Source organism: Erigeron canadensis, chromosome 1 (assembly GCF_010389155.1).
Source record: "Erigeron canadensis isolate Cc75 chromosome 1, C_canadensis_v1, whole genome shotgun sequence".
NCBI lineage: Eukaryota > Viridiplantae > Streptophyta > Magnoliopsida > Asterales > Asteraceae > Erigeron > Erigeron canadensis.
The window spans coordinates 18425267-18452710 of record NC_057761.1 but is presented as its reverse complement, the minus strand read 5'-3'; the positions used below and the strand labels follow the sequence as shown (position 1 = coordinate 18452710).

The 27444-nt window shown below is 34.0% G+C and overlaps 2 protein-coding genes across 2 annotated transcripts; one reads left to right on the top strand and one right to left on the bottom strand.

Annotated features, from left to right (window-relative positions):
• Positions 1-693: 693 nt before the first annotated feature.
• LOC122603389 (F-box/LRR-repeat MAX2 homolog A) lies at positions 694-3090 on the top strand. Its single transcript, XM_043776077.1, has one exon. It carries the CDS (start codon positions 872-874, stop codon positions 2933-2935), a length of 2064 nt encoding a protein of 687 aa, XP_043632012.1. The 5' UTR covers positions 694-871; the 3' UTR covers positions 2936-3090.
• Positions 3091-3860: 770 nt separating this feature from the next.
• LOC122605886 (probable serine/threonine-protein kinase SIS8) lies at positions 3861-18196 on the bottom strand. The gene is made up of 17 exons (XM_043778846.1): positions 17866-18196; positions 16436-16843; positions 15416-15619; positions 14589-14777; positions 13725-13984; positions 13506-13625; positions 13260-13349; positions 11651-11746; positions 11468-11554; positions 9957-10050; positions 8528-8801; positions 7503-7626; positions 7383-7402; positions 6192-6348; positions 5092-5380; positions 4498-4570; positions 3861-4148 (listed from the first exon to the last, which is right to left on the bottom strand). Exons 2-17 carry the CDS (start codon positions 16694-16696, stop codon positions 4066-4068), a joined length of 2421 nt encoding a protein of 806 aa, XP_043634781.1. The 5' UTR covers positions 16697-16843; positions 17866-18196; the 3' UTR covers positions 3861-4065.
• Positions 18197-27444: the final 9248 nt, after the last annotated feature.

The window sequence follows — 27444 nt, the reverse complement described above, 5'->3', positions numbered from 1 at the left end:
ACTGAAGTTATAACTTATAACCCTCAGGGTAAAAAGGTGGGAAAAAAACCGGTTCACAAGTTAAAAAGACCGTCAGTCAATTTTTTCTCTCAAAAGTAGATTTCCAACGAATTAGTGATTAAATCATGATCATATGAAAGACTTTCTCATGATTTTGTTTTAATTTTTTTGTTTTCTTTTTACATAACAATATAAGATGAATTAGTATTTTTTTTTTCCTGCTTTTTTTTGTTTTCTTTTATTTAATTTGTATATTATCAACTAGTCCTCTAAAATTAATCTCGTTTAAGGCCTCTAAAAAGCTTAACCCGACACTGGTGTATAAGGAGGTTAAGATCTAAACCGTCTTATTTTTATAAAAGATAGATCTTTTTAAATTTAATTTAAGATAGAAAATGACTTTTAACTTTATATGACATAAAATAAAAGCTTTGATAATGTTTAAATGCGAGAATGTTAACCATTTGGTAATGTAAATAAAAACTGATGTAAATAAAAACAAATATATTTTGTTATAAAAGAAAAGAAAAAGTCAATATGCTTCTAACAATAAGGAATAAACATATTTTCTCCTCACAAACTCTCCCATAAAAATCACATGTATAAATATAAAATCTCACCCCTCATAAAATCATGGAAGTATGATACACCATACTTGTTAGTTGTTACCCAAAAAGAAAAACACCCGTTTACGATATTATCCTCTCATCTCATATAATTTCTTTCTCTCTCTCAATTATCCATCATATCCTCCTGTCTGTCTCATTTCATGTCATATAAAAAATACTTTACAAAAACAAACAAAATTGATACACAACCTCTTCTCCGCCGCCACCACCACCACCACTAGTCCAATCATCAATCAATCAATATGTCTAATAATAATACAACCACCATCACCGATCTCCCTGACGTCATCTTATCCAACATAATCGCCGCCATCTCAGACATCCGTACACGCAACTCCGCCTCTTTAGTCTGTCGCAAATGGCTATTTCTTGACCGATCCACCCGTACATGTCTCACCCTCCGTGGCAATGCCCCCCGTGACCTTTACATCCTCCCTTCTTGTTTCCGATCCGTTACCCATCTTGACCTTTCTTTACTTTCCCCATGGGGGCACCCTCTCTTACTCTCTGCCCCCGATCCGACATTAGTTGCCCACCTCTTACGACAGTCTTTTCCTAACGTTGTTTCTCTTGTCGTTTACTCTCGTACTCCGACAACTGTTGAGGTTTTAGCTCCCCGGTGGCCGTTACTTACTAAGGTTAAGTTAGTTAGGTGGCACCAACGACCACCTCATTTGACTCATGGTTCTGACATAATTCCTTTACTTAAAAATTGTGAAAAAATTGTTGAATTGGATTTGTCATGTTTTTATTGTTGGACTGATGATATCCCACAGGCTTTGAAAGCATACTCTTGTGTTTCGGTTAATATTTGTGTTTTGAATCTTTTAAACCCTTCTTTTCCCGAAGGGTTTAAAGGACAAGAAGTAGAGGAAATCACGAAATTGTGTCCGAATTTGAACAAGTTTTATATTGTCTGTTTGTTTGACCCTAGGTACATTGGTTTTGTTGGAGACAAAACCCTTGTTTCTATATCGGTTAATTGTCCTAAGTTATTGGTCCTTCATCTTGCTGATCCATTGGCTTTGGTTAATGGTAGAGCTGACCCGGATACTATGGACTTTAGTGCGGATGATGCTAGTATTACTGTCGCGACCTTAATTGAGATGTTTTCGGGTCTTCCTTTGTTGGAAAAGCTTACGTTTGATGTTTGTCACAATATTAGAGATAGTGGTCCTGCTTTGGAAATATTGAATTCCAAATGTCCCAAGTTAAGGTCTTTGAAACTTGGAAACTTTCATGGGATTTCTATGCCAGAGGAGTCTAAATTGGATGGGGTTGCCTTGTGTCAACGACTTCAGTCGTTGTCCATTAGGAATGTAGCTGACCTGGATGATATGGGTTTGATCGCGATTGCCAGAGGGTGTTCAAAATTGGTTAAGTTTGAAGTGCAAGGGTGTAAGAACATTACGGTTAAGGGAATGAGGACGTTTGTTTCTTTGCTAAGTCGGACCCTAGTTGATGTGAAGATTTCGTGTTGTAAGAATTTAGGTGCAAAGGCTTCGTTAAAAGCTTTGGAGCCAATCCAGGAGCGGGTTAGAAGGCTTCATGTTGATTGTGTTTTCGATAATCTTGAAGAGTTAGATGATAATGTTGATGGGGTTGAAATTGGATACAATTCTGATGATGAGTTGGGTACTCTGAGGAAAAAGCAAAAGCTCGATTTTGATTTGAATTATTCAAGCAATGGGTTTCAAGAGAAACCATGGGAGAAACTTGAGCATCTATCGCTTTGGTTTTCAGTTGGTGTGCTTTTGACACCGTTGTTATCATTAGGGCTCGAAGACTGTCCCAATTTGGAAGAGATTTGCATCAAGGTGGAAGGTGATTGTAGGCACTTTGCAAAACCTTCACAAAGGGAATTCGGGTTGAGCTGTTTGTCATTGTATCCAAAACTATCAAAGATGAAATTGGATTGTGGTGACACGATTGGGTATGCACACACCGCACCATCAGGTCAGATGGATCTGAGCCTGTGGGAACGGTTTTACCTGTTTGGAATTGGGGATTTGAGGCTAAGTGAACTTGATTACTGGCCACCCCAAGATAGAGATGTTAACCAGAGGAGTTTGTCATTGCCTGCAGCCGGGTTGCTACAAGAATGTCTTAAATTGAGGAAACTGTTTATTCATGGAACGGCTCATGAACACTTTTTGATGTTTTTTTTGAGAATTCCGAATTTGAGAGATGTTCAGCTTAGAGAAGATTACTATCCCGCGCCTGAGAATGATATGAGTACTGAGATGAGGGCAGATTCGTGTGGTCGTTTTGAAGATGCATTGAATAGACGCCAGATCCAAGACTGAAGCAAATACTACACATTCTACTACACATTCTACTACAGATTTGGCAGATATCTGGAAATAAAGATGATAAATGTAATTAAAGATTCTATAAGTTCAATTATTGTTGTATGTTAAAACATGAATCTTGCATTGTTAGTTCTACCTTGTTAAGAGTATTCAAGTCTTGCCAATGGAATTGGTGACCCATTGTCATTGTCATTCTCCATATTTGTGGAGGTAGATTAATAGTGGCGGATCCAGAGATTTAAGCCAGAGGAGGGCAAAAAAATAAAAACTTTCTTGGCCATGAACATGTCCCAAAAACAACCAACGCTGTTCTAAAAAGGATCACAACAGCAACAATAAAGATGAAAAAACCTTCCAAACCGCAAGTATATAACTTCAAAAAATAAACAATCAAATGATTTACATATCGTCCCAATTTGTCAGCATTGTTGGGCTGTGTATGTGTTACATATCACTCTTAACAATGTGCACGTATCTTGTCGGATGTTCACGGTGAAAATGGCTCATGTTCATGTGTTAAGACTTAAGAGTGATGATACGTGCACATCATTTTTCCCACAAAGCACCAATTTGTCAGCATTGTTAGGCTGTGTATGTAAATATGTAATGAATTAATTAAATGATTTACATATCGTCCCAATTTGTCAATTACGGCCTTCGGGGTCGAAATAAACCAAATTTGTCGTCAAGCTTCAAACAAGTTTTAACTTTAACACTTACCTTTCAGATCGAATTAATGTGTTAAATTTGATTATAGAGACAATATTAATAACTTTTATTCTTTTACATGAAAACAAATTGGGTCACTTTCAAAGTGATCTTTGGAATGACTTAGTTTCAGTTTGGCATGCTATTATTTTAGCTAATTTTAATCGACTTCCCGCTCTCTTATTTTAGCTGATTTGTGTGCAATAATACATGGTTGAAGAACTTGAATAAAAATTTCGATACAAAAGGGTTCTACAATTGAGAATTCCAATAGTAACACCAGTGATTTTAGTTCTCCAAGTAACAGGTTTTATACAGCAATCAAGTACTCGAGCCGATAAATGTTTTGTAAAGCCTCTACTATGTCTTTTTGTTGTTTAGTTTATATATTATATTCTCTTTTCAATCTAAATGCATCAACAAACAGTGTACTCGCAGTCTAGTAGACGAGTGAGGATGATCTCACAGCTTGGCCGCTCATTTGGTTCCGCCCAGCAATCTGCATGATTTTCGATAACCAAGCATATGAATATATCAACTCAATCATATTCTCTTTAGGACTTAAAGGTAAGAACTCTGAACAAATATCACGACCATGTCGTTTATAAAGGAAGTTGGTGGGTCACCCTAACCTAACCTGTTCAGGTCATGGCTTCAAAAACTTTCGACCTAACTTCATTTCAACCCATTACCCAAACCCGTCATTTTTGTGACCATACTAACAGTGAGCTAACTATCGTTGGTCAATACAGATTGAAATGTTGCGATTTTAAAATAGAAAAATCCAATTTTTTGATATTCAACTCTATAAATATTCAAGAATATATCGGGAAAAAAACAAAAATTACCGGCAATTAGCCTGCCGATGGGACCTTCCGGGATCTCCAACCTTGAACCTTCGTTGGCGACAGAATATACCACCTAAACAAGAAACCAATAGAGATTAAGCCCTCCTAAGTACACATAACAGGTGGTAAGTTCATAATGCAATCTCCAAAATGAGAACACATCTGATTTTGATCGAAAGGTTATTCACAGCATTAAAACAGCATGTCACTTATGTATCATATGAATATTGTATACAGGAAAAAATGTGTAGCAATACTGGTAGAAAATTTGACCCATATACATTCGAAACGCTTTATTCTTGTTAACAAACATTTTAGTATTATTAAGGTCAAATTATAAAATATGTAGTATATGTTAACTGGCTAAAAGGAAAACAGGAAAATTCTGCCAAACTAGTTATTTAAAACATAATGATAAAACCCCATATAGACCATTATATAAGAAAAACATAATGACTTCGAAAAACATATCTATTGTAATTTTACTTCGAAACATGTATAATTGTATAAAATAAATTTGTTTTGGACAAAAGTGTTCATAGAACTATAGAAGAGTGATGTATGAAAAAGCACAGCAACCAATTGATGACTTACTCGATCAGGGGGCAAACCTTCCCATGGGCGATTCAGAGTGCACAATTCCCACATGATAACTCCAAGACTGAAGATATCACACTTCTCAGTGAAAGGTTCATTTCGAATTAGTTCTGGAGCCATCCATTCAGGGGTGCCTGCGGAGGAGGTATCTTTCATAGGTGATTCCGTCATCATCCTTGAAAGCCCAAAATCGCATATCTTTACAGTCCAATGCTTGTTCACGAGGCAATTTGCACTTTTTATATCACGATGAGCTATCTTCATACGGTGAATGCACATCAACCCTCTTATTTTATCATATGCAAAAAGAGATATGAACAAGATGAAGTCAGGCCACATGTTGGCATTGATGCAATTTATATGAAATCGATACATGGTCAAACACCTGCTTAACCAAGTGGAAAAGAAAAGGGAAGCAGATAAAGAATGATGACAGCAGTTAAGGTCTCAAAAACAAATTGATGTGACTTTTGATATATGCAATATTAATTTATATATAACACATTTTAGTACATAAACACAATTTTGGTCCATTTAGTCATGAATAAGACAATTCATTTTATGGTTGAAAACTAAAAAAATAGCATACAAAATTCCTGGAAAATGGGACAAATAAGTAAATGATACCCAAAGTGAAACCTTAATGCATTTGATATCGTATATCATTTTGTTAAAATAATTAGATTGTTATTATCATAAATGATAATTATATACCCCAGACAAAATTAAAATACAAAGCTTAAAAAATCTGGAAAAAAAAAAAATCAAAATCAAGACAACCCAGCCCTAACCAATTAAGTAACTTTTTTGGCCAGACACTATTCAGCCATTACCCAGGCCCATTCTGCCACCTTAATAACTAATGGAGTAGCCCTATGTTGGTGTTTTAACTATTCGTGAAGAGGTGTTTTCTGGCAACTGTCATTAGGGCTGCCCACATTTGAATTGTAAACTCTCGATATCAATCCATGGGTGGCATCCTTATTATGCATGAACTAAGATAGTAGTCTACTGTTCTTGAAATTCTAACAAAAAGTCTTTTCATGGCCATTATAAAACATTAAAGTTTTCATCATATCTGTGCAGAGCCGACTTACCTGCATATATCACGAAGCATTTTCAGCCTTCTTCTCCAGCTGAGTTTCTTCTTCTGGCCACTTAAATGGATCAAGTAATATAGAGATCCCATCTCCATATACTCGGTAACCATTGATAGGCGTGGAGGCCTTGTGCAGGCACCAAGAAACAATATAACTGCAAGAAAATCATCATATATCTTAGCAGAATGCAATTGCATAGAAGTATACAGTTGAAGATCATAGTCTGTTGTAACCATTATCCGACATTTCATTAGCTTTACAGAAGGAAACATGAATTGGTGTCAGCGGTTGAATAGGGAAGGGATATAATACCAGGACCCAACTATAGAAAAAAATTTGTTGAGATTTGAATTAATCAGATAATTTTGTCAAGATTTTTGATGGATTTAAAGCCGATAGTGTTAACGTTGCCATTCAGCATTCCCTCATCATAGTTCCATTCAATTCCATAATGTCAATCAAAAATTGATCCTTTTAAAGGATGGAATCATCTTTTACATTCAAGCATAACCACCAGTATTTAGATGCATGTTATTTTACACTTTAAGGATAAACTGCTGTATTCTCTACATATTGGCTTTTCCTGTAGTTAAAAGTAAGAATGGAGCATCATTTAATGGAGCATATTGAGATTTTTACCCAAAATTTGTTTCAACCAAAGAATATATATACATACATATATATATATACACACACATTTATGTATAGGGTAACACTCCGGTAAGAACACTTTTAAAACAAGAACAATGAGAACACTTAAAAACATCATTTTGATGCATTAAAAGTCCATAGAACGTGCATAACTAATTATCATTATTTAAATGTTTAACACATTGGTCCGTCAAAATCGAAAAAATCACGTTTTTTGTTGGATGCATCATCTTGATGAATATGCATCCAAGATGGAAGCACAAAACAAAAGAAATGATTTTCTCGATTTTGACAGACCAATGTGTTGTTAAACACTTAAATAATGATAATTAGTTATACACTATGTTAGTTTTATGGACTTTTAATGCATCAGAATGTAATTTTTAAGTGTTATCACCGTGTTCTTATTTTAAGGCTGTTCTTATTTGATTGGCCTATGTATATAGACACACTAGTCCCATTGATAATTAGTATAAGTTAATATTGATATGATAATGATCCAAATTTTCGCACACACGTTAAAAGAAAGAGATGTACCATTTGGATGTCGAAGGCGGCTGTCAAAAACAAAAAGGAAAAAAAAGGAAGTGGAGTTAGACTTGTCAAAATATATAAATATAAAAATAACCATCAGAACCTTCATCTCCTAATAGATACCTAAGAATGGATATTTCATTGCAGAAATCTTCCATGTTCTCGGCTGTTAGATCTTGTTCTAGAAACACTTTTATGGCTACCTCTGTTCCATTCCAGATGCCACGAAAAACTTCACCAAAAAATCCTGGAAATGATAATAATAAAACAATGATAATGTTATCACAAGTAAACAGAAGATGCAACAAGCTTGAAGTAAATGATCTGATATAAAAAAAAGGGTAATGGGGGGAACCCTAACCCCGGTACCACTTTTGGATACCCATCCACCCACCCCGTATGAGCCATATGATGCCGGTAAAATACCTCCATCCTAATCCCCACATGATCTGGGCACCCGAAGGATCGAACCCACGTATTTAAACTTCACATATGAGTCTAGGCTTTATTGGTAACGGGTACCTTAAAGGAATTATTTTTTGTTCCCAGCGGGGATTGAACCTGAGACCTTAAGGTCATCAAGTGTTTGCCTTACCACTAGGCTAATTCCTTGTTGGTAAATGATCTGATATATAAAAGCTTTAACTTGTGAATCGGTGAGTTCCTACAAAAGCTAAATGACAGGAAAATATGATAAAAAGTGGATCAAACGCAAAAGCATACAGGTTGTGACTTAACTGACAAAAGCTAAATGACACTAGTAAAGAAGTTCTGCAATGTAATAATCAACATTCTTTTCATAATCCAACTGAGCATGATATAGTTAGGTATACATCACATCATACGGCAGATATTGTACAAACAGATAATGTACATATTTATGTCCAGATGAATACATGTACTTATCCATGCAAAAAGTAAACACTTGGAGATAACAATACACATAGATATAGTGATGGTAGGCAACCCAACACCGAATTGACTCAATCAAACCAGACTAATTTGTGGATGACAGGATTCAGCCATATGAAGCTCGATGGAGCTTAGCAGACCAATAAATGAACTATTCGAAATGGACTCCACACAACACGTAGCATATGGAAAGACGAGACATTTGTAGATGTGAGAATGAATGAAAGAGTAATTACCAATTCCGACACGAGTACCAACCGTAATTTCTGAGAAATCAATATTCCATTCTTGATAAGGGAGAAGAGGCTTATTTTGGAACATGGGTGAATCTAGAACTTTGTTCCATGTTGAGACTGTTTCTTCACCAACCAAGCCATCTGACATACCAGGTCTTCTAGAAGCTGGATGCCTGAATTCATGAGGGGATGTAGGTAATGACATTGCCTTTTGAGAACTAATCTGCTCCCTTTGAACAGAATATAAGGGTGTTCCATCATGCTCATCTGACTCCTAAAGCATCATGACGAATTAATAACCATTCTAACTCAAGAAGGTGGCTCTTACATTTTCAAAAACGTACGAGTAATCAAACAAAACATGTGTAATTCTGATCAAACAATACAATTTGAAAAAAAAACAAACAAAAAAACTAGAAGTATATACATTAGAATTCAAAAAATTAGATGCATGCTTTCCACCAATATCATTGTCATGCAATAGTAGAAAAATAGATGAAAATTTTTTAATGACATCCACCTTACTACTATTATAAGCTTCGGATAGCTCAATGATAGTTTAACTTGTCCAGCAGATTGAGTATTTAACTTAAGACTAAGTATCATTCTAAGCAACAATCCGACAAGAGAAAAATACTATAATACAAAACAGGAAGTAGTTTAAAGACCATATTCATGTTCCCATTTTGGACTTCAAGTTAATGAAATGCAGAGTAATACAGATTGCCCGGCTAAAGTATTCACATGTGTACTGCTTGGCAATAGCATGCTGCTAATCCAGTCAATGATGTTTACCAGGTATTAATCCAGCTGATGCAGTTTACTAGGCATACAGATATAGGAATATATCACTATGATATTCGATAATTTGCTAAAAACATTGAACAATAGCGTAACTAGGTGTTATTTTGAGCAAGAATCCTACACGATCAATAATGTGATATATCACTATGATGATCTTGTGTAGATGGTTGGTTAGCCAGTGGGTGGTGACCTCTATATTTATTAATAACCCTCAATGTTAATGTGAATCGTGCATAATGTGATATTCACATTGCATGATGTTCTTCATAAAATTAATGTGAAAGTTGTACAGTGCAATGTACACCTGGTGCAATTGATGGTATTAATTACTTACAATTGTGCTACTGTGACAATTCTGACCGTGGATTATCATCATCATCCACCAGATTCTCCAAAATGAAAACTATATTCATATGATCACTGCTTCTTTATCAATCTTATTATCCATTAGAAAAATCCTAAGCTCCTAAACTCTAACAGTCTAACTCCTAGCATCTTCTGACACATTCCTTAATCTACCCTTAAATTTTGTTTATTGTTTGGTCACATTGTTGATCCTGCTACAAAATAAAAGAAAAAAAACACAATTTGTGTGAATGCATTCCATGCTAACAAAACTACATACATCTTTCTTGATATCTGCACTCTGCAACCTACTCTCCACCTGTTCTCTCAACAGACGATTCTGCTTTAATGTTTCATTCATTGCCCGTACAGCCCTGCAAGTTATACAAGAAAGAATCATCATTTATGTTGTTTTCAAGATAATGTTACCTGTAAAGCATGCTTTCAAACTTCTTATCTATTTTTCCAAATGTTATGCAAAGATAAATCACAGCTTGTAGGATTTTTAACTTAATTCATGATGCTAGAGCAGGGCTATCTAAAAAAGTTCATCTATTTTGCTTAACTAGAATTACAGTCTGGAAAAAATAGTCAGCCAACTCATTGTAACCCTAAACAGTTTTAAGGGTACGTAGTTTTAACAGCACAATATGTTCTCACCAGCTGAATTCCCTTGAAAATTTTACGAAGTAAAAAAAATCCGCAGCACCCTCTTCACTCATCCATCTCTTATTATTGTTCCACTTACAGTCTTGAATTGTAAGTATTCTATATACAAGTTCAAGCCTAAGTCTACTAGACATCATCAACAAATTACGAGATGTATTTTGTGCTAACTAATTTTATAATTAAAAAATGTATATTAAAAAAAAAGGGTAATGGGGGGAACCCTATACAGGTTGAAATTTACATCTCTATTTATCCTTCTCCAGTTCTCCTTACTTTTTGCCTGGTGGTTCATTATGTATTCCACATAGATAATCTTCCTATACAGGTTTAAACCCTGATACCCGACAATGATAACTTGGTTCAACATATATATATTTCCTGTAAAGTTTAAACCCTGATATCTGAAAACGATAACTTACAAAGAGTCCCTCCCACCTAGCATGGATCAGTGGAACATAGTAGAGTAATCTACCTTAGATTAAACGGTTTAGTATCCCATAGTGTAAGCAACTTTGCAACTTTTCCTATTGTATGTACGTATCAAAAATTTTGTACATTGTATGCAAGTATCTCGCTAAATTAAAATTTTTACGTTGACCAATCAAAAACTTCTACGTGGGCAGCTCGTATGGTTGCCACGTATACATTTTTACATTAAGAATTCAATTTAACAAGATACTTACATACAATGTTCAAAATTTGATGCATACACACAATAGGTAAAGTAGCAAAGTTACTTACACTCCGGGATACTTAACCCTAGATTAAAAGCTAGCAAGATTGATACAAATTACAACATGTTACAGTAGTTCTTCGGCATACTTGATAAGAAACTAAATGCTTAAACCTCTCACGGGAACATGAAGAATTACCTATAAAAACTAAAACTAACAAAACAAACCACACAAAAAAGTGTCTGCAGTACAAACAACACAAGTCCATGCTTAATTATCTAATATTGTCCTCTTTGGAGTATAATATGACACTTAACAAGAAATTTAACACCTAAACTCACTAATAGAGAATAGAAAATTACCTACAAAAGCTAAAACATGAAAACAAGGCTACAATAGAATGTCTCTTGCAACATAAGGTCCCAGTTTGAACATAGAAAATAACAACCTTACAATATCATCACCAATTTCTGGAGTAATACTAATGCTTCTTCTTCGATTTCTACGAAGGTCGGACGTTGATGTGCCTTCCGATCTACATATACGTCCAATTATACATAGTAAGATACTAAGATGTGGATGTCATGTAGATTAAAAATATATAGATGGAATATATTGAAGTTGTAACAACCTGGATGGACCGACGTCATCAGGATACTCTCTAAATGATCTCCTATCACCACCAAGCATGGACCGGCCGCGTGTTCGAAACGAAGGATGCTCTGGACTGCAATATCAAAAAATAATGAGATGCCTACAAATGACTTGCAATGATTACAGATGCATATTAGAACAAGTAAACCAAGTAAACGATCTGCTTCCTTGTCAAAATTAAACAAGTAAACTTGTGTACTTTGGATTCTTTAATCTTTAGTGTGCTTCACTTAGGGACATCACCTTTATGTTATGCATTATTGCACAATGAGCATCTGCACTTATGATTATTATATGCACCAATTATTAAAAATTATAGCAGTTAGGTTATCCTTTATCTTGTCATTATACTAATGGCAGGTACATGTTGTCTCATTGCAACCGAACAATCATACTTGTAGAAGTAACAGATCTTTCAAAAAAAACAGTAGATTGATAGGAACCGTTTGATCCCATGTAACAAATTGGTACCCACATAACCCCCAGCAGGGATAGTGTGTCAAGGCAATTCAACCACTTAAATTCAATTCTGCCTCTGGCAAGATTCGAACCCAGGTTGCTCCTAGAAAGTGGCAGCTGGTGGCCAACTCTTCTACGAAGAGTTGGTTCAGATCTTTCTAAGTAATAAGCTGCATCTTTACAGGGAATCCCTATTAAAAATATCATATTATTACGTCCTTCTGGATTCAATCGCATACATATTGCTCATAAACAATCGAGATAATGAGAACTTGAACTTTATGATGTACTGCTATAAATATTTGAGGCATGAAGATCATTCACCTCAAAAGTTACTGCCTGCATGTTAAAGGGCTTTATCATATCTCCCCCTCCTAAATCCCTAGATATCAAATATACCCCAAACATGCTTAAAAGCATTATACCTGGTGCATTAAAACTTGTACTTTGGGTATATATGATAATTTTTAGGAGGGGCAAAACTGAGATTTTTTCTTTTTTGATGAGAAGGATTATTTGTACGATTCACATATTTTACACCATTTACCCATTAAGATTAAAACAGCCTTGTATTTAATATTATATGCCCAAGAATTAAATATCACATCGTACTTTCAGATATGTTTTGTTTTATGAAACACACTTTTGAATCAGTGAGCTGGTAATTCCACCTTATTTAAATTTAATGAACAAAAGTGTACAGGATTAAGCTAACCAAGGTGAACCTATTACCCCAAAAAGTGTAAAGGGTTGATCACTTCACAATTATGTTACATAAAACAGTAACACTCTGAAAATACAATACTATAGACCAGAAAAAAGAGTATGTTGCCAAAAAATAATACCTTTGTGAAAGTCCGTTACCATTAAAGACCATTATCCCAAAATAATATGCCTTTCAAATAGATTATAACAGATCAGCCGTTAGAGCCGTTAAAATTCATGGTTTAGTTCAAAAAACAGTAGTGTGAGAACTATTTTACGGCAAAAACAAATACAAGACCCAATTGTATATCAAAAACATAACAAGGATACACTATATTTGGAATAATGGTCTGTAATGATTGTCAAAAATCACATAAAGCAACACCATACAACAGGTCTGAAAAAAATTCAAAAAAAAAAACCTTGAACTCGCAGTCCTTGGTTCGTTTATCACCTTCCGCCGGCTTCTTCGCCAAAATGAAGCAGCGATATCCGGTTCACTATGGGATAAACTGATTAACAAAAATCAAAGTTAGAACTCTAAACTACATGCTAATTTTTTGTCAGTATGCATCAGTTTCCAAAGCATTTAGATTTAATTGCTTGCCGTTCCAAGAAGAAAATATGCAATCCCAGTCAAAGAGAGCTTGTTATAATCATAACAATACCTCCACTTTCCATCGATGGATGACGCGGAACGCATCATTTTACTCCTCAATGACGGTCCAGGAACATTCGAAGATGATTCTAATCTCCGCTGGTAATGGAGACTGTCATCTCTCTCAGAACTGCAGAACGATAAATAAGGACATGCTAATTTCAGCAGCAGTAGAGGTAGAATAAAAAACATCTATGTGGATACAGAGACCTGCTAAAAGCATTCTAACCTCTCATTGTCCATCCTTTCTGAAAAACCATATAGAGGGCTGTTTGGTTCTAGTGGCGAATCACATGAGTCATTTTCGGCAGAATCACTTTCTCCCGCTCCAGAAATATGGGTCATAAAAATCGCCTTTGTTGATTGGGGTATGAGTTGACCCGGAAATCGCATAAGATCAACAAGCAGTTCTACAGAATTCAGAACAACTACTACAGACATATGCTTATATGAATCCACACACTCACCAACTCCTTCATTAGGTAAGCCCTGAGAAATCATAAATGAAGTTTATGTAAGGAAAACTAAACTGCATAGCTTTCGATCAGCAACATACAGATTGTCATCAAATACCACCAGCAATCAACAAAAGGGCATTGAAGTTGCATTTTTAGAAACTTATTATTGGATTATTCCAACTTGTCAGTGTTCAGTATTTGGAAAATCAAATTCTACTTTTGATTCTCTGATTATTGAGGGGTCAAATAATCATTGTCATACTATCAGCAGCAACACAGATTACAAAATGGAAACACTAGGTAATCCTTCTAAGTTCTAAACAAATTTGAAAGACGTTTAAATCCCATGTCAGTGTTCAGTGCACATTTTTATTTTTCACATGTCTATCTCTTCTATTAAATTCTTAATTAATCAAAATTTACAACACAAAAACCATAAGAGTGTTATAACCTGCATTACAATTTTAACCACAACCAAACTTCAACTCCTACAGCCCATTTTGTTGAAGCTGATTGCTTAATTCTATTATTCAAAACCACATAATCACTTCTCAAACACACATCCAAACACCCAACATTTAAAAATTTAACAAACAAAATCAAGGTACAGAGAGTTTATTAACTTCAGCGCTTACCACTACCAGTCTACTTTCGAAACCTACAGTATCAGCGAGAACTTTAAACAGTATTGCTCGTGGACGGCATGAACCATTTTTGATATGCCCCAGCAACTGAACGCCTCGGCCACCAGGCACATGAGAAGCATCCTCAAGTGTAGCTTTCATTGGGCTATCAAACTGTGGCCGCTTATAAAAATCTGATACCTGTACAAAAAATTACACGCACTGTATAATGAAAACCAGCCCCTATAAAAACCACACACTAAGCTTTTAATATATGATACAATTGGGGTATCAAACACTGCTTTCTTTAGTTTAATGTCCTCCCTTATTCTAGATGTATCCAGAACATCCTCTACACTTCTAAGATTTATTTATACAGCAAGTTTCTGAAAACAGAAGAAGCTTAAATGCTACCCTCACCTATCCATGGAAGCTATCCAGTTTCAATATAGTATTTCTTAAAATCAAAAGTTTATGTGAATTGTCCCTTAGATCGTTCACACCTTCTAAACATACACTATTGTCTAAAAGATGAACCAAAAATATATTTTAAAATATAGCTCCAATGCAAAAGAAAACTAAAAATACATGAGTGATATCAGATTGGTGGTGCAAAATTCATCCATTAGTATTCAACATACAACTAAGGATAGCATGAAACCTGTAGAAAAATCTTTCCAGACAGAAAGTTAACAGTCGGCAAGTAATATCCTCGTAAAGATAGAGTAACACTTGCAAGGAGTAATAACAATAGTCAAACAGAACACTTCGACCACTAAACAGACAAGCTAACTCAATCAATAATAAGCATGCAAGATGAAGTAATATACAGAACTCACCAATCCAGCAATCTTCTTTACAATTGCAGCAGGATTTGAGTTCAGACCTTTCACTAGCGTGGAAATGAGTTGCTTTAGCATGGAAAGCTTCTTATCTTTTTGGGAATCAACAAGTATGATATCGGCTTTCACCCCCTCAAGTTCCAAATCATGGAGCTCCTCTAGCGTGGGAATATCATCAAAAAGGTCTTTGAGCCTCTTATCCTGTTTAGAATTATATGGGTTAATAGATGCAAAGCAACTTATTTAGGATGAATTCACATTATTTGCACAGCAATTAGATGTAAAGATCATGCATGATTCACAATAGAGATGCTTTCTACTAAGGTATCAACAGTGTTTTTAACCTATCTTGCAACAGATCTAACAAACTCTGTGATGAAACTTAGCTGGCCACTCCTAAAGAAAACATTATCTATTTGACATCTGTTTTATAGTGTGAGTAATTCCAATTTAATTACTAAACATTAAACTACCCAATTATTGGCGGCAAAACTAATAGGAACATAGGCAATTTGGCATTCAATTCCAAAGTACGGACCTACAGATCACCCATTCAATTCTTTGATCATAGCTACAAATGTTCTAAAGATGTTTTGTAATATACATAATTTAAAAAAACTTCAAACAGAGACTATGATTTGCTATTTGAAGCTTCTGGCTTCATATTCATGTACTCAATCCTCAAAAACTTCAACTATGAGAAAAGCTTATTAAATATAAAATATAATAACTGTTTAAAATTACGATATCTAATCGAAATGCAAATAGGGTTCTGGTATTCACTTTCCAAATTTGTCAAGGACCTGCAACTGGTTATAAGACAAAGATGAACAGTTCACCAATATCAGCATTTGTAAATTTTGCTGAAAAGACTGAGCATAGCATGCACGCTTCAGCTTTATACTTAAATGTCTAATAAGTTTACGTAAGTGTAACCTCCCCTTGCTATAGCATGTTTCTACCAAAATAGACATTTCCATAAAGTCATTGATTATAAAAACAAGTCTAAATGCTTACATGAACAACTGAGTAGAAACCATTTGGAATAGATTCAGAAAGTACTCCGGTGCTCCATAGGATTTGTGATGCTATATGAGATTGGGATATAAGTCTGTCATATGTACTGCTGCTCATAGATCTTCTATGAGTTGGAGTTTCTTTTTTCGAGTCCAATGAAACAGATCCAAATTTATCAGCGAACTCTGAAGGCCACCATGTATTACTAGAAGACCCTTGTTCTGAGGTCCCTAATTCATCATGTGTATCTTCTGTGTCCATCTATATATGAATCACATTACCAGTTCAACCTTGTTTATTGCGCTAAATATTTTTTTTAGCTACCTACTTGATTGAAAAAATGAAACACGTCTACTAATACAACCTTTACATGTTAGCTCACATTCTAAACTTTAGAGGCCATATAACCTGCAATAAAAACAAAACTTTAACGTTTCATTAACAAAAATAAGCATAAAAGATGGACTTTAATCAGCATCTAATAGCGCAATGATAAATATTAAATAAATAATTTGCATATCTATGCTTCTCAATGTCAAACAAATTTGCTTTAGAGCAGTCACAATTGACCTAAACTGAAAAAAGTCCGCAGAAAATATCAGTTTTGCAACCCCATGTGTGCCTTATAGACCTATATAGCTTGGGTCGATAGTATTTCTTTTGTATCTAATGTGAAACATCATGAAGCAAACTACTGGCCAAGTCAATAAAAATATTATCAGGACAACACCAATGATGCCAATCCCACAAAAGCAGCATATGGTGGGATGTAAATAGTCATATACGCATATCGCTACCCGAGAGTAGAGTAAAGGGACTGCTTTCAAAATAACCAACGGCAAGTCGGCAAGAGTGTGTAGGATTAAATTATATGCACGCAGACAATATGCTCAGATCTTAGACTTTGATACTTTTGATCTTACGGTTGTGCTAGAGCATAAGGGTCGATGCTAACCTATAATAGCTAAACTCCATGAAAATACTACTTGGACGACACACCTAACATTAGAAAGTAATATACATTTGTCCAAATTAGTCCGGGGTGTAAATTAGGTTCAATAAAGCCAAGCATGCTTTCTAATAATGGCATGAATAAGAAACTACTGGTACCAAGAATTCGTGTATCAAACATCTCAAAAGTTAAGTCACAGCCATTTTCGTCATCAAAATGTAAACCGGATGAATCGCATACTATATGTATATCAAATTGTATTGTATCTATATATACCATCACATTGCACAACAAGGTTACAGTCCTACTTCGGTTTCCGGGCACATTAAAATCATCACACAAAATAGATCTTCAAATATAATTATATTATACTATTTATATATACTAGAGGAATAAATCAGGAAATAATATATATTGCATATAGATACAACAATTTTATATATATATAATAAAGAGTAAAAAGAAGAAGAGAACTGACAAGTAAAAAACCCTAGGAAAGCAAATACTGAAGAGATGCCGACACAAGTGAAGTGATACAAGTTGGATCCGAGGGGTAATTATTAGTATTATTTACAGCAGATTCAATTTGGTGTATTTATTATTATAATTATTATATTATATTTTTGGGATTGAGATAATGATGATGATGCGTAAAACTGAGATTTGAATCCACAATTTCCGGAAGGAATGGAACAAACGACGTCGTCTCGTCTCGTGACAGACAAATTATGGTGATGAGTGACAAAAACAACGTGGAGATTCAAACCATGAGTGTGTGTGAGAGAGAGAAAGGAAGAGAGAGTGTAAATAATATAATAAGAAAAATAAGAAAATAAAAATGAAAAACAGAGAAAGAGAGAGAGGCGGGGGATGGATTCAATATTTATTTTACTTTTTCTTTTTCGCTTGACCTTCATTTTTTCTTTACCGTATGTATAATGAATTTATTACTTTTACCACCTATTTATTTCATTTTATAGGTAATTCGTAAATGAGATGTAATAAAAATAATGCTATTATAATACTGATCAACCGCACCGACTACTTCAATAATATATCAGCAAACTCATCAAGCACATGAAATTAACAAACTGAATTCATTTGTCTTCAACACAACATGATGAAATTGAGTTTCTTATGTTGCATAATCATTCATATTAAATTAAAAGACACATTACATAACTAGAAAACAAAGAATTAACCTCAAATATATCATTGCTTTCAAATTGTGTATGCAGACTGGACGTAAAAACTATGAAACACACCGAGGGTCTAATAGCAGCAAACTCAAACCTGGTTTGCCTGCTAGTTTGTTAATCGGCATTGTTGAAATTGTGTGATCTTTCGTAGACCAACTAATTATATGTCTTTAATTTCTTGGGTCTAAAGGGTCATACACAATAAAACATTCGTAATGTTTAACCACAAAGGATACAGAATAATATGATTATTTACGCATTTAATTAAGTTAGGTAATTCAATTATTTGTTTACCAATTAAAGCAAACTTAATTGGATAAATAAATAAACCAACGAGATTTAACGATCATTTGTGATCTTTATTATGGTTAATTTAATTAGTCAGATAAATAGTTATAATTGATCAGTGCTGGTTGATTAAATGAGTTAACAGGTTGAAGATTAATTAGTTAAAAGTTCAATTTAATTAATATTGATTAACTAAAATCAGGAAAGCCTGATCCATTCCACCAACCCCCTAAGGCGATTCTAAAAAATTGCAGGAAGGGGGGGACGAATTAGGCTTTTTAGTTTCTTAATTTGATTTGGACTTCACCTTATATAAACCCCATACATCTCTGAGTTAATTCGTGTAACTCTCAAATCACTAACATACACACAAAGGTGAAAATCCTTTCCTTCTTTTATGTGTGTCGACTTCAATTATCCAAAGAAACAAAAAACCCTAAACTGTTTTAGGTTTAATTATAGTTAAACACTTAAACCTATATTAGTTTCAATAAAAGGTTTCCTGCCTTTTCTGTTTGTAAGGATTTCGAAATATCCCTCTTGGATAAGAGTTTTAAATTCAACCTCTTGGTTGAAGAGGGATTCAAATTCGACCAAAGGGTAAAGAAGGCATTCAGTTGGTTGTGGTCGTAAGCTTGAATTATTCTAGCAGATCCTTGGTTGAGACATTGTTCATGTACGCACTCTTAGAAGGTTTGCACTTTGGAATCTTGTTTTCTGAATCTTTTATCTGAATAAGGAATCTCTACTACCGCAATCAAGTTAGTTTTTACTTATTGGGATAACTATTCTGGAATGTAACAAACTTTGAACGAATGTCTATATTAGAAGATAACTAAAGTTGTGTGTATTGTATGTAAACAACTCTAAAAAATGTTTATTGTATGTAAGAAAACATATGTGGCAACCACATAGAGGTGCCACTTGTCTGATTTTAATTGGTTAAATACATTTTCTTACATACAATAAACATTATTTTAGAGATGTTTACATACAATACACACAACTTTATTTATCTCCTACTATAGACATTCGTTCAAAGTTTGTTACATTTCAAGATCCTTATCCCTTACTTATTAGGTTACTTATATTACATGCATGTGTATCTAGGGGATGGGATATTAAATATGATTTGATAGTTTATTAGCACGCTTTCGTTGCGCAATCTGTTTAAATGGTTATTTATGAAATGTAAAACTAATTTTGTCACTCAAATCGGGTTTAACCCATTCATGTTATTCGTTTAATAAAATCCCAACTGGCATGAGGTATTCATTGGAGATAACCTTATGTATAGTGTACCAGTAGTTAACCTACCACATGTTTAGTATATCGGATGCGTAATGGGATTTGGTTATGCTAAGGCCTTCGAAGTACTGGAAATGATTATATATAGGATGTACCAACGGCTAAACCATCACAGTATCAATGCCTAAAAACAAACTAGCTACTGATATATGTAACATCCCTAACATCCCGAACTTTTTAATTAACAGTTTACTTGAGTCTGTAAGTCAACACAATGTGCCCGTTAAGTCTTTAGGAGATTTAATGCTTATATGTGATTAATGTACTATATGTGGAAGGCTTTAATGCCTTAATGATGTATAAGTTAATGTGTTTAAGATGTCAAAGATGATTAAGATGTGTTAAATGTGAAGTATTCCCGTTAAGTCGTTTAAGCCATAGATGTGAAGATGTAAAGTTGAGGGGCCTAATTTGAAAGATGGTACAGCAGATATAGGTCATACACGTGACCTATAATCCTCCCATAATCAGATTACACATTCAAAGAACTCCCTCTCAAAACCCTAAGCACCATTCTCTCAATTCTTACAATTTCGAGACGATCCGGTGGTGATTTCTTCTAGTTTTCGATCCCTTAATCATCCCTACAGGTAATATCTCATTCTAAGATCATAGGGTAATGGTATTTGATAGATTTTGTCCACCCATATCTGGTTTAAGGGTTGGGTATGCTTTAGTTGCAATTCAATTATCAATTTCGAGTCTTTCGCGTGATTAATTAAGTGGTTAATGTATGTAAGTAATCCAAGGATCAATTGATGGATTCATGGTGTTAATTAAGTCTTAAAAGATGCCTTGAAGTAATCTGGAAAGTTTCAGGTTGTGAGGTTTTGAGATGGGTTCGAAATGAAAGAAACATGAAAATCCCGTTTTTGAAAAATCTGAAGCCAGTGAGGCCCACCGGAATGTGGTGCGACCCACTGGGGGTCAGTTTTAGGTCAGAAAATGTTCGGTGCGCCCCACTAACTGCTCTTCACCATTTTCGCTTCGTTTAACTTATGTAATGTATATTTAATGTATAATAGGTTGTCGGGGATACTTAACAAGCATTGTAAGACATACGTAACTCATTATTAAGCTGTACCAAGGTAAGATACACTACTTTGACACGCTGAGGGTTCAACAAAAACATAGTTTTCATATAATAACTTCCCAAATGGTATCTTGTTTGCTTATGGGTATTCGGGATTATACGAGAGGTGATATGGGCTATGTATTATTGAAGCCTGAAATGCTACCCCAATGATATGTACTGATATGAGATGCTATGTATGCTTAATAGATGATACGATATGAAATGATATGTGATATGAGATAACAGATGTTTTGCAACGATATATGACATGATATGAAATGATGTACGAACTAAGATGATAAATGATATGCAATGTTGTAATGATATACGATATGCAATGATATATGATGATGTATGGGATGTAACAATGTATGTGATGTAATGATATGCTATGAAATGCTATGTAATGTCTTGAGATGAATTGAAATGTCTTATATGTTGATGATATGTATAATGTGCATGACTACATGGCTTGTTCATCTAGTTCACTAGACTTATTAAGTTGCCATGGTGTTAGGGTCCAAACGTAAAAGATGATTATGTGATGATGTTTAAGTAATGTGGAAACCTAAACTATATGAGATGTGAAATCGAGCTCGTAATTTTAGATGAAAGTGTTAAGCTTAACCCGTACTTGCCCTTGCCCGACGGGTGCGTAGATGTGGTTTCTTGGGTGGCTCCTTGCCACTTGGTCAAAGATGTGAAGAGTAATACGGGAGGTCTGACCCGCCCTACTTGTCATGTACATACGGATTACTCCTGGATTGGCTTGCCATTCCTTAACGACATTGATAGGCAACCGTAAGGTTTATCCATCTAGTCGGGTGTGACTTATGTTACACATAAAAAGATGTATATGTATATGTGAAGCGTGACTTATGTCACCACTACAAAGATGTTCAGATGTTATATGTGAGATGTAAAGATGACTAGGCACATTTAGGATGACCCATCGTAATATGAAAGATGTTGATGCTATGATATGTATGTGAGATGATATGTTTGGAGATATGTGCCTTAACGACTTAATATGACTTTTCAATAATGTTTAAATGGACAAATGTTTTATAAACTTTGTGTTATCTTACTTAGTTAATTCGTTAGTTAACACTTGCTCTTTTAAAATGTGTTGTGCCCTTAGGTCCAACATTAGTGAGCAGGTTGATGTGAGAAGATGTGAGGCATGGGTAGATGATCTTGAAGCTGGCTATAGTTTACCCATAGTGGCCGCTCGCTTTAGACATTTGCTTTTTGTTTAGATAATAATGACTTGTATTGATAATGTGGTCGGTTGTTTAATGTTGGGCAACCGATGAGTTTCCTTTTGAACTTATTTTGATGATATGGCTAGTAACACCATTTAATGAATAAACCAAACAGATTTTGCTGGTTTGGACTTTTAAAGTTTACTTCCACTTTCTTTTAACGCCGTTAGGCGAAAGTTTTTGAAAATCCGTATTTTTAAACAACGGGTGTTACAATATCAACACGTCATCTCATTACATGCTTCTTTATTATTTAACACTCTATCTCATTAGATCATTAATTCTCAAAGCAAAATAATAGAACAAAACTCGCACACACATATAGTTTCGATATGGAGTAGCATGGTACTCATTTATACTCCTATATAAAAGAGGAACTCCATCCCCAAATCTCAAATTACAGCTCGATGTTAGTTTCAAACTCGCGACCACCGTTCTATCCGCAAAGCATCTTTACCAGTTGAACCAAAGCAAGTTTTATTAATGATTGTGAAACGAACTATTAATAAAGCATCATTTTGATCGAACATAGATTTGGAAAATAGTTAATCTCTTTATTGGTCTTCCTAAAGTCCATATGCCCAGTCTCCTTAAGCATTATTATTACCTGAAAATGAATGCTCGAAAACGTCAACATAATGTTGGTGACTTCGTAGGTGTAAAGGAATACAAATGAATTTGTTGTGCATGATACATGAAGTATGGACAATAGTGTAAATATAAACATGTAGTAGCATGTATACATACCAAATACTAATCAATGCCATCATAGTTATCCAACAACACAACCCCATCACTCCTACCAACAACTCAATCACACATTGCCCACCAACAACTACCAGCTGGAGTATAAAGTTGGTTAATAGTTATCAAATAGTCTTCAATAGATATCGACAAACATCTATTGCCATAAATAGTCTTCAATAGATATCGATAGATATCTATTGCATCATAGAAATCAACACAAGCAAGCTAGCACACACATATCATAATTACACGTATTTGTCCAAGAAAACAAACTAGTTTTGACACAGCTAGTAAAGAAATGAAAAGTATTTTGAGCATCATTTTCCCTCAAAGAAATAAAACAAAAAGGGCCACGAAACTCACCTCAACAAGCAAGTAGTTGTGCAAAGTCCAAAATGATCACTAGAATCTACACAACACATATATAAGAACAAGTTACAATTATGAACATGGTCAATAACCGTCCATTGTAACCCGTATTTGATGATATACATATATGGCTACTTTCAAAATATTCGCTACTTATTTGTCATATATTATTAAGTTACAAGTCACATAACTTAATATAGAGTATTTTTTTTAATGATTTATGATTGAATTCAACAAGTTCATATTCGCTGAAATTTTTGGTAACTTTATCTATTTTTTATTAGGATGAAATGAACAATTCAAGTTTTCAAATCTTAACTACTGTAACCTTAGAGTGTTATAAACTTACATGAATTTTTATTTAATTTATTTCGCACGCTAACTATTTTTAAAAATTCCATAATTACAGACTAGTCAGAAAATTCATTGTTTGCGCGCAGAAAAGAAAAAAAATCCAAATTTTTACTGTACACTCTTAAATCTTAAAAATGTTTCTGGAAAAAAATAATCTTCCAGTTCATAAAATCGACCAAGATATGACTATTTAAGTCGACCTAAATCTGTTCGGAAAACTCAGCTTTGCGCGGTTTTGTTATAAAATTCGTTTGACAACCTTAAACTTCATATTTTGACACGAAACCACTTCCACCAGAAAGTAGACTTCCTGAACTTAATTTTAGACACCAAAAACATGATTTAACCATCTTTCATGACCAAGATACAACCTTTCAAAGTTAACATACCGAATCTGTCCAGATTCTGAAATAACTCAACTTACTGTTCGAAAGACTATTACAACTAAATATTCATATATAAACTTTCAAATCTTTCCAACACCTATTTACATTTGTTATTATGATTTCCATGCCTTCGTAATTGGATTTCTTTAATTACATAAATTATTATGCTACAAGAAATACGTAAACTTTTAACACTAAAATGATTTATACTTCAAGTTTTTGATTTAACCCTAAAAAAAACCCTTTCATTCATTATTATAAATTTGCCATAATATACATATTCATTAACATAGGTTACTTATGAATAATGATTAATAAATAAAAAGATATGCTTATATATATAAAAACATATATGAAAAGAAAAGATCAGTAATTTACCCCAAGATTGATGATCACTCCTTAGATACCTTGACAACATAAATAAAATATAATATTACAAGAACTTTAACCATAAATTTATATAAAAGATCTTTAAAATAATAAAAAAAAATTATTTAAACTTACCAAAGTTTGCTTTGACAATGAGATATTAATAAAAAAAAATATTTGATCTTGTGATGGTGATACTTTGTTTGTTGTTCGACAGCAGAAAAAAAAATCAAAAGGGTTTTAGTTTTTATTTAGGGTATTTGATTTATATTTGTTATAGAGATAAGTGTTTCAGTTTTGATATAATTAGGCTATATTATTATTATAAATTGAATTAAAATGGGATTCTAAATCCCTTGCTTTTGGTCGTAAGTTCCCAAGTGTGGGATTTGGAACTAGGATTACTTTAATTTATGATCGAAATTTTTTTTATTAAACATATGATATCTTACTATTATTATTATCATCTTATTATTTGTACTGATTATATATTATTTTAATAATTATTGATTTTGTTCACCACTAGATAGCGTATGGTAATTTATCAATGTCTAGAAATAAATATGACTAACAACTACAAGTCTAGAAATTACGGGGATAGTTATAGTCATCTATGTTTAGGAAGATCAAATATCTAAATCCTAAACTATTGAAATCCAAGTAATAGAAATCTCATATTGGAAATGATCACCACATTTCTATGCTTGTTATACTATATAGGCATATTGACTAGTCAAGAAATTTGGAACGTAAGTTAGAGACTATAATAAATTACCAGTTTTGGTGACGGATGTCACAATTTTCAGTTCCCCAAATCCTTTCATATTTTCGATTCCTAAAGATAACCCCAAATCCCCAAACTTTAGGGATTTAGAGTTTTAAAATAAATGGCTAAATCCACTTATATATCATACTAATGTTCAGGCTCGTTAATTGGACGAGTAGTTTTAATATATATAAATCTTATAATAATTGTGAAACAAAAAATGTATGACCAATATTAAAACTTAATGAATACGATAGTTAAAGGATAAACATATGAAAATGAACACCATATAAATATTGATTACAGTTTACTTTTTTTCAACTTTAGTTAAATAAAATGAGAAACAAAAGTGTATGACAAATATCACAACTTAATCAATACGAAAGCTAAAAAAGAAACATATGAAAATTAACTTCATATAAATATTGTTTTCAGTTTACCATTTTTTTTTTCAACTTTAGTGAAATAAAAAGAAAAACAAATAACAAACAAAAATACCCATTTTCTTTATTAATTAATTTTAACATTACCACCTAATATACCTATAATATCATTAATGAAATAATTTACAACATAAATCCCCCAATCCTTAAAATAACAATATCACCTCTTTTAACATCAATTACTTTTATATTTACTACCATTGTTGCCCCACCACCCGTCACCGCCAGCACTTGTTGCTACTGCCGCCGCCACCCTTCACCATCGCCGCCACCACCACCACCCCGTGCCGTTACCACCATTACCGTCGCATTGCGGGAACATCTAACTTGTATTTACGCAAGTATAACCAATATAACTATCCGTTGTTTCCATAAATACCATGTTCAAGTGTGGTAATTTATGGGTGATGATTTTACGATGTTTTAGGTGAAACTTATTTATTTGTTTCAATTTGAATAGTAAACTAGTAATCTACACTTTTTAACGAAAAAAACATCCACTTGTCATAATAATACGTACATGTGTTCTAATTTTCTTTGACCTATGATGCCTCTTACTGCGATTTGAACCAACAACACTGGCCAAAAAGTCTTGATATTTCTAATGCTATAGGAACTAACAGAGCTTATATTTGACCCACCAAGCAAGTTGACTCACCATATTTGACTACCTAGTGTTAGTTGGCAATGGACCAAATTTCTTGCCCACCCCACATATACTAGGACAAAAAGGTTGGCACGTGACTCATAAGGCCACCAAGTTATGTATTGAATTTAATACTGTTGATAAAATACTTGATCATGAATACAATTTTAAAAAAACTCAATTATCTGGAAAGTACTTTAACTTTTACACATTTGTTTTTGTGGGGTTCTAACAAAAAAAAGTTTTATTATGAGAAAAGAAACCGACTAAAACATCTTTTGTGAGGCTCTGACTTGCTTTTGCTTACCTGGACTCTAATTATCTGGTTGTATCCTAATTTATTCCACGTGACAGCCATATAAACATAGTGAAATGTTAATTATAAAATAATGTTCTAAATGTGTGTTTGTTCCCTTCATCTTCACAAATCAGATCCACTTTTCACGCCACCGCCACCTCTTCAAATTTCTACACATATCAACATCAACATACACGCATCTATCTTTTATGGAAATTAAAAAAGTGAAAAAACCCAACTACAAAATCTGCCACCGATTCATATACACATACATATAGACCTACACACATACATACATAGATCTAGACATATTCCTATTCATATACACATACATATACATTTGTATCGCTGGAAATGAAGCTTGCCGGAATCTCCCACACGATCATCTCCGTCGATGATTGTTTGTTGGCAGCTATGGGATTTGTAAAACACGAAGAAGCAACAACAGTTGTTTTGTCTATTCACCAAGTGCCACAACACACCACCACCACTGTCGGCGATTGCGTGGACCACCATACACCACCTCCTCATTCTTCTCTCCCAC